The sequence below is a fragment of the Anser brachyrhynchus genome (assembly GCF_964034855.1).
Source record: "Anser brachyrhynchus genome assembly, chromosome: 1".
Lineage (NCBI taxonomy): Eukaryota > Metazoa > Chordata > Aves > Anseriformes > Anatidae > Anser > Anser brachyrhynchus.
The window spans coordinates 3,681,685-3,689,306 of NC_137694.1; the positions used below are offsets into that span (position 1 = coordinate 3,681,685).

At 53.1% G+C, this 7,622-nt stretch overlaps 1 protein-coding gene across 1 annotated transcript in view; it reads right to left on the bottom strand.

The window, feature by feature from the left end:
- MKLN1 (muskelin 1) overlaps positions 1-6,437 on the bottom strand; it is a 94,461-nt gene extending 88,024 nt beyond the window's left edge. Inside the window, exon 1 of the mRNA XM_080577367.1 lies at positions 6,291-6,437. Within this exon, the coding sequence (XP_080433493.1) occupies positions 6,291-6,382 (92 nt within the window). The 5' untranslated portion in view covers positions 6,383-6,437. The remainder of the gene's footprint in view (positions 1-6,290) is intronic.
- Between the last annotated feature and the right edge of the window lie 1,185 nt (positions 6,438-7,622).

The window sequence follows — 7,622 nt, forward strand, 5'->3', positions numbered from 1 at the left end:
AATCAGCCAGGGACCAGCATCACTCAGCTCACTTCATCAGTCAGCGCTTGCGTCCCCAGCCCGTTTTAGCAATTGGTAAAATTATCGATTAATGGTAAATACAGCACGAGCACGTAACTCCAGATGGCCAGAGGGTGCGTCTGCTCCGCTCCCCTCATCTCTAGATGAAGCGACTAGAGCAAAAAAGGATTGACTAAATTAAAATGTTCAAGTCAAACTGGAAATGCTGACAAACAAAGTTGAAAAAACGACACGCAGGCTTAAAGGTGCAAAAGCAGTTGTGGTTCTACAGCTGAAATGGAAGTCCTCAGGGCTACGTAACCAGAGTTACTTAAGAAACTGTGAGAAACAAGAAGCAGCGTTAAGACATCCAGCAAATGGACGAGGAGCAGTTTGCCCTGCCAGGAAAGCTCTAAAGGCCTTTGATGCTGCACAGCTTGGGCAGTTTTGAACCAGCGAGACCTCAACAGGAGATGGCTTCACCTAGTTAAGGACCCAGAACTCGGTAAGCAGAAAGCAAAAAGGAAAAGCAAACCTTTGCGTTAGACATTTCTGACCTCAGCTCAAGGGCGAGATCCTTCAAGACCTGGATCCGTCTGCGACAAGATTTACGAAGCCACGAGATACAGACCTGACTCATCGCTGTCACCTGCTCGGAGGGAGAACTCGCAATCCCGTTCCACTAGCCTCAAACACGCGTTTTGTCCTGCCACAGAGATCAGGTAGCTGGAATTCGGGATATTTTCAGGTTTTTTTTGTTTGTTTTAAAATCCTACGGACCTTGCCCAAAAAGCAGGCCGTTATGCACGTTCTCGGCACCTGCTTGCTAATGCTGTGTAATATCCTAGATTTGTAAACACAAGGGAGTACATCCTTGGTTCAGGGTAAACACAGGACAGCAATAGATGGCTGGTTAGTCTGAGCAGGAACTTTCTGCCATAACTTAGTGAAAAAGAAAGAAAAAAAAATGCATTCTCACTTTGGAAGGCTCCCAGTCACTCCTAACTTGACTATGAAAAAAATCTTTTGCTTACTTTACTTTCCCCTTACTTCTCCAGCGAGCCTTTTAGAAAAGGAACAGAGTTATCCAGGCTTCAGCACTCGATATAGCACCTCATGAAGTGTCACACAGGAAAAGACTGGAATTACTAGAATACCTCAAGTCCACAGTGAGATAAATAACAAGGGGTTGTAACAAAAAAGTGACTGCCATTTAGGAGATGGCCACTGTTGGCACTGAATCATCAGCTTAGAAACCCATCTTATATTCTTAGTAGCACAAGAAATAACTTAGAGAAGTGTCAATATAAAAAGTAATCTGAAAATATTCAAAATAAATAAATAAATAAATATTCTGGAAATATTCTGACCTTCCTCTACAGAGGTATCATACAGGAAGACCCTAATGGCTGAAGATCTGAGCAACAGCAATGGGATGAAACCTCCCAGCAAAGCTGCATGACCGGAATAATGCTGTTTAAAAAAAAAAAAAAAAAACCTCTTGTTAGTCCGTGTGAAAGTGCCAGAAGGACCTGGGCGCATTTGCCAGCTACAAGATGCCATGAGTCAGGAATCTGATGCAACCACTAGAAAGCCGTGGTCCTAGGACAGAGCACTGAGGCACTTTCCAGCAGAGAAGGGCACATGATTGCCACTGCAGGGAGCACAGCACCGCTCCTTGTATTCACCGGCAGCAAATTTGAACTGGAACAAGTACAAAAAGCAGGCTATTGGAAAGATCAGGGTACAAAGTGCTTCTCCCCGAAAACAAAGAGAGAGCTTTTGGTCCTCTCCCTTACCAAAAAAAGGAAGATTGAACGGGGGTTATATTACCTTCTATAAATTGTTTATTCCCTCCCTGTCCAAAAAAAGAAGCGCCTGAGCTCATCGCTTTCTGCGGACAGCCGGAGGAGGGAGAGGGGAATAAAGCCCAGGTCTGCCTCTCTCGGGGCATGTGGAACTACACCAGAATTGTGTGTGGCTTGCACCAAGTGACCGCACTGCGGATGGTGGGGAAGTCCTCGGGGTGGTCCCTTGTGGGACATCGGGGAGCTGTCTCCCACATGGGTCATTCATTTCGGGGAGAAACCACGAAGAGGCAAGGCAGGATCCGATGAGGAAGCGTCAGCAACCGGCTGGGCTGAATGTTTTCCAAGCTGGACAGGCTGAAGCCTCTCGATACGGAGTGCTCCCTGGAAACACCACGTTTCAAGAACAAATTTGCTCTTGGACCAGTTCTCTTCCCAAAGGCACAACTTGCCCCAAAATGCAGACTAAACTAGACACCAGACCAAGTCATTCAGTTGGACCCAGATAGTTTTAAATAATTTCCAAGCCAGTATAGCTGCTGGTAGCTACAAGCCAGCAGAAGACAGCTCCAGCCATCTGCAAACCACTAGGAGCATTCTGCAGATTGGAGAAGGACAATCCGCACCTGACGTTTGGAAAGGTCTGTGCAAACGTGCAGATGAATGTGTCACTGGTAACACGGCCTGAAATTGGGTTGGGCACTAACCAGTCCCCTTGTACCACCAAACACAACAGAAAAATTAATGCTCGCTGCGAGAAAATGCTCGGTCACTTACAGAAAACTGGTGGTTATCAACAGATTGCTGATCCTAAACGAGAATGTGGCCAGACGGGTCTTTGAAAACAGGGTAGGTTTTTGTCTGTCATCTTTTTAGTGAAAAATTACAGTTATTGGGCGACTTTTGGTGTTCTGACAAGTTTCAGTGTCACTCCAGCATCCGATACGCAGATATAAGTAAGACACTGGATATCCAGTTCCTTCCACAGACAGCAGCGATGAAAATTTTCTATCTCAGCTTTGATTTTTACATTTAAAACCACGTAACTGTTTGAGAGACACGTTTAAATCATGCTTGGCTGACACAGAACATGGGTAATGCACTCTGCTCCTCCGCCACGAGCACTTCACTCCCAACACCAGGGCAGCAGTGAGCAAGCTCCCAATGACAAGCCACACACTGAATGTGTTCCTACGTATGGGACAGCAGGAGACCCTTTAGGGTTAAAGTAGAAACCCTAACTTCTTAGGAAAACCCCTAACTTCTTAGTTACGCTACCAAACTTATTTAAACTACGGCCTAACCACAATTCAAGCAACGGCTTGGGTTGGGAAGGAGCTTAAAGACCCCCTCGTTCCAAATAAACAGTAAGACAACTTTCAGCTCTACCTGCACGTTCATCCCACAGCACATTACGTGCCTTTAACGGTGATTTTGAAGTCTCCCACCTCCCCTCCGTCCCTAAACAACACTCTCCTATGGGATTTCCTTCCTGAGTTTCCACCTTTCAAGACTCTGATCTTCAGCCACAGGTCGGAGCCTTCCCCTTCAGGCCACGTTCAAGCTCTCTCCCAGAAGGTGGGAATCGAACGTCAGCAGGCAGAAAAGTGCAAACCGAACCTTCCTGAGGGCCTCTTTCACCACAACCCCGCCTGGTGTTTCCAGGGCTGCTCAGAAACCAGCACGTGAGCCCCAAACGGGGTCGGCGTGCTGGAGAACAACCCCGTCGTCGCCAGGACTGCTGAACACTGCCCCAAAGCTGCTCCGCCTGCTTTTATCGACGAGCGCCTACAAACCCTGCCTTAAAAACCAGCCAAATGCAAGGTCACGCGTTCGTAAAACACCGGCCCTGTTACGGGGAGGGGAATCGTACCACGGGCTGCAATGACGCGAAGGACTTTGGGCAGCACTGCAGGTGCCACGAGAGCATTAAATCCTGACAAAAAGGTGGCAAAGAGGGCTAACGGGAGCCTCAGAAAGGAGCACAGAGGAGAAAGGGAGTTATCTTTGTGCGTTGCATCAGGGAGATCGATACTGGACTGTCACCCTTCCTTCAGCGGCCAACAATTTATAACTACAAGCACGATCGCAGACCTGAAAAAAAAATAATGCTTTAACGGCTTTTTAACCAAAAAAAGGCCAAAAGGATTACTTCGTTATCACCAAAAACAATTAATCAGAAAGGAACTTGGTTCTTTTTAATATCTAAAGAAGCAAACGTACGGAAAGATACAGCCACTGTGGGTTTAGGCAGCAAAACTTTTGTTAAAGTTTTACCTCCTTTCAGCAAACGGAGATAATCCGTGAAATTAACAATTAACAACTAAATTAACCGCTGCTTGTTGAGACCGGGTGACAGAGCTACCTCAACCCCAGGTTACTAAACTCGGTGCAATCATTAGACAAGACTCTACGGCCGGCAGTGAGCACGGTGCCCAAACGAAGTATTCCCAATAATCCCCCAGACCTGAAGGGCTGCAGAAAGGGGCAGCAAAACCCAAACGGCCAGACCACGTTGTTTTCATCCCAAATTCTGCTTTCAGTAACCCGGGAACCTCAACGGGCCATAAGTGGCCTGCCAGGAGGCCAAGGATCCCATTGAGGATGGGCACACGTTAGTGCAGGCCACTGCTCTGAAGCACAACTCCAGGCTGACCCTAAATTCCCAAAAATCGCAACAAGTAAGGCACCAGGTGACCCCTTTCCCCCCAAACCCTTTGTAAATCACAGCTCCCCACAAAATTTCTCACCATCCCTCCCACACAGCCCCAAGCCCCCCAGCCTTCTGACCACCACTGCCCCCGAACACAGCCCCCCGAGCTGACCATCACCCCACAGACCCCCAAAACCTGCTGAACACCCCCCCATACACACAATCTCCCCAAAACCTTTCTACCTCCCCACACACACCCCCCAAAACCTTTTCACCACCCCTACCACTCTTGCATAGCCCCCCAAAACCCCTCCCCACACACAGCCCCCCAAACTTTTCTACCACTCCTCACTCTCACACATAGTCTCACATCCCTACTGAACCACACACACAGCATCCCAAAACCTTTCCAACTCCTCTCCCTTTCACAGACAGCCCCCCAAAACCCTACTGCACACCCCCTCTTCACACACAGCCCCCCTCAAAACCCTACTGAACACCCCCTCTTCACACATAGCCCCCCTCAAAACCTTTCCAACACCCCCCAGTGCACACACAGCCCCCCAAAACCTTTCCACCCCCCTTTCTCTCACCCACAGACCCACACAGCACCCCGCAACCCCCTTTTCCCACACACAGCCCCCCAAAATCAACTGAACACCCCCTCCCTCTCACATAGCCCCCCAAAACCTCCCCACCCCCCTCCCTCTCACACACAGCCCCCAAACCCCACTGACCACCCCTTTTTCCCACACACAGCCCCCCCAAAACCTTTTTACCCCCCCCACACAGCCCCAAATCTCTATAGAACACCCCCTTTCTCCCACACACAGCCCCCCCAAAACCCTACTGAACATCCGCTCCTTCTCACACAGCCCCCCAACACCTTTCCAACTCCCCTCCCTCTCACTCACAGCCCCCAAAAATCCCTACTGACCACCCCCTTTTCCCACACGTAGCCCCCTAAAAACCTTTTTACCCCCCCACACAGCCCCAAATCTCTACAGAACACCACCTTTCTCCCACACACAGCCCCCCAAAACCCTATTGAATGCCCTTTTCCCACATATAGCCCCCCAAAACCCCTCCCCACACAAAGCCCTCTAAAAACCTTCCCACCCCCCTCCCCCACACACAGCGCCCCCAAAACCTTCTTACCCCCCCATACGCAACCCTAAATCCCCACAGAACACCCCCTTTCTCTCACACACAGCCCCAAAACCCTACTGAACGCACCCTCCCTCTCACACAGCCCCCCAAAACCTTTCTGCCCCCCTCCATTTCACGTACAGCCCCAAATCCCTACAGAACACCCCCTCCCCTCACACACAGCCCCCAAACCCCACAGAACACCCCAATTTCCCCCCCCACAAACTCCACAGAACACCCCCTCCCTCTCACAAAGCCCCCCAAAAGCTTTTTACCCCCCCTTTCTCTCACCCACCGCCCCAAATCCCCACAGAACACCCCCCTCCCCTCACGCACGGCCCCCAAACCCCACTGCCCACCCCCATTTCCCACACACGTTCCCCCAAAACCCTTCCAAACCCCCCTCCCCTCACGCACAGCCCCCAAACCCCACACAACACCCCCGTTTCCCACACACACTCCCCCAAAAACCTTAGAGCCCCCCTCCCCTCACACACAGCCCCCCCCAACCCCCTTTCCCTCCTCACCGCCCCCTTTCCCCCCCCTCACAGCCCCCAAAACCCCCTCACAGCGCCCCCAACCCCCTCCCCGCCAGGCCCCAGCCCCCCGAGGCAGGCCGTACCCCCTTCCCCGTCCCCTCCCCGTCCCCCCCCGGCGCCCAGGCCCCCCGCCGGGCTCACTCGGGCAGGTAGGAGGAGGAGAAGCTGCTCCAGCGGTGCAGGCCGTAGCCCAGCACCCGGCTCTCCGGGCCCGCCGGCCCCGCCGCCGCCATCTTGGAATCGGCACCCGCGGCCCGGCAGCGATCGCGGGGCGGGGGGGGGGGGGGGGGGGGGGGGGGGCAGAGGAGGGGCGGGGCTCGCTCTTAAAGGGGCCGCGCCCGGGGATTGAGGGGGGGGGGTGAGGGTATGGGGTCGGGGTTTAGGACTGGGGGTGAGGTTTGGGGAGTGTTTTGTGGGGCTGTAGGGGGATATGGGGCTTGTGGGGCTGTAGGGGGATTTGGGGCTGTAGGAGGATTTGGGGCTGTAGGGGGATATGGGGGCTTGTGGGGCTGTAGGGGGATTTGGGGCTGTAGGGGCTTTATGGGGCTGTAGGGGCTTTATGGGGCTGTAGGGGCTTTATGGGGCTGTAGGGGGATATGGGGCTGTAGGGGGATTTGGGGGCTTGTGGGGCTGTAGGGGGATTTGGGGCTGTAGGGGCTTTATGGGGCTGTAGGGGCTTTATGGGGCTGTAGGGGGATTTGGGGCTTGTGGGGCTGTAGGGGGATATGGGGCTGTAGGGGGATATGGGGCTGTAGGGGCTTTATGGGGCTGTAGGGGCTTTATGGGGCTGTAGGGGCTTTATGGGGCTGTAGGGGGATTTGGGGCTTGTGGGGCTGTAGGGGGATATGGGGCTGTAGGGGGATATGGGGCTGTAGGGGGATTTGGGGGCTTGTGGGGCTGTAGGGGGATTTGGGGCTGTAGGGGCTTTATGGGGCTGTAGGGGCTTTATGGGGCTGTAGGGGGATTTGGGGCTTGTGGGGCTGTAGGGGGATTTGGGGCTGTAGGGGGATATGGGGCTGTAGGGGGATTTGGGGCTTGTGGGGCTGTAGGGGGATTTGGGGCTGTAGGGGGATTTGGGGCTGTAGGGGCTTTATGGGGCTGTAGGGGGATTTGGGGCTGTAGGGAGATTTGGGGCTGTAGGGGCTTTATGGGGCTGTAGGGGGATATGGGGCTTATGGGGCTGTAGGGGGATAGGGGGCTGTAGGGGAATGCCCCATGAGGCTGTAGAGGGATATGGGGATTTTGGGGGGGGTAAGGATATATGGGGTCGGGGGGTTGGGGGAAGGTGTGGGGGGTGTTAGGGAATGGGGTGGGGGGAGGTTTGGGGGGTGTTTTGTGGGGTTGCAAGGGGATATGGGGCTTATGGGGCTGTAGGGGGATATGGGGCCCAGGGGGTATATGGGGCTGTAGGGGGATGCCCCATGGGGCATAGGGGGATATGGGGTCCAAGGGTTATATGGGGCTGTAGGGGAA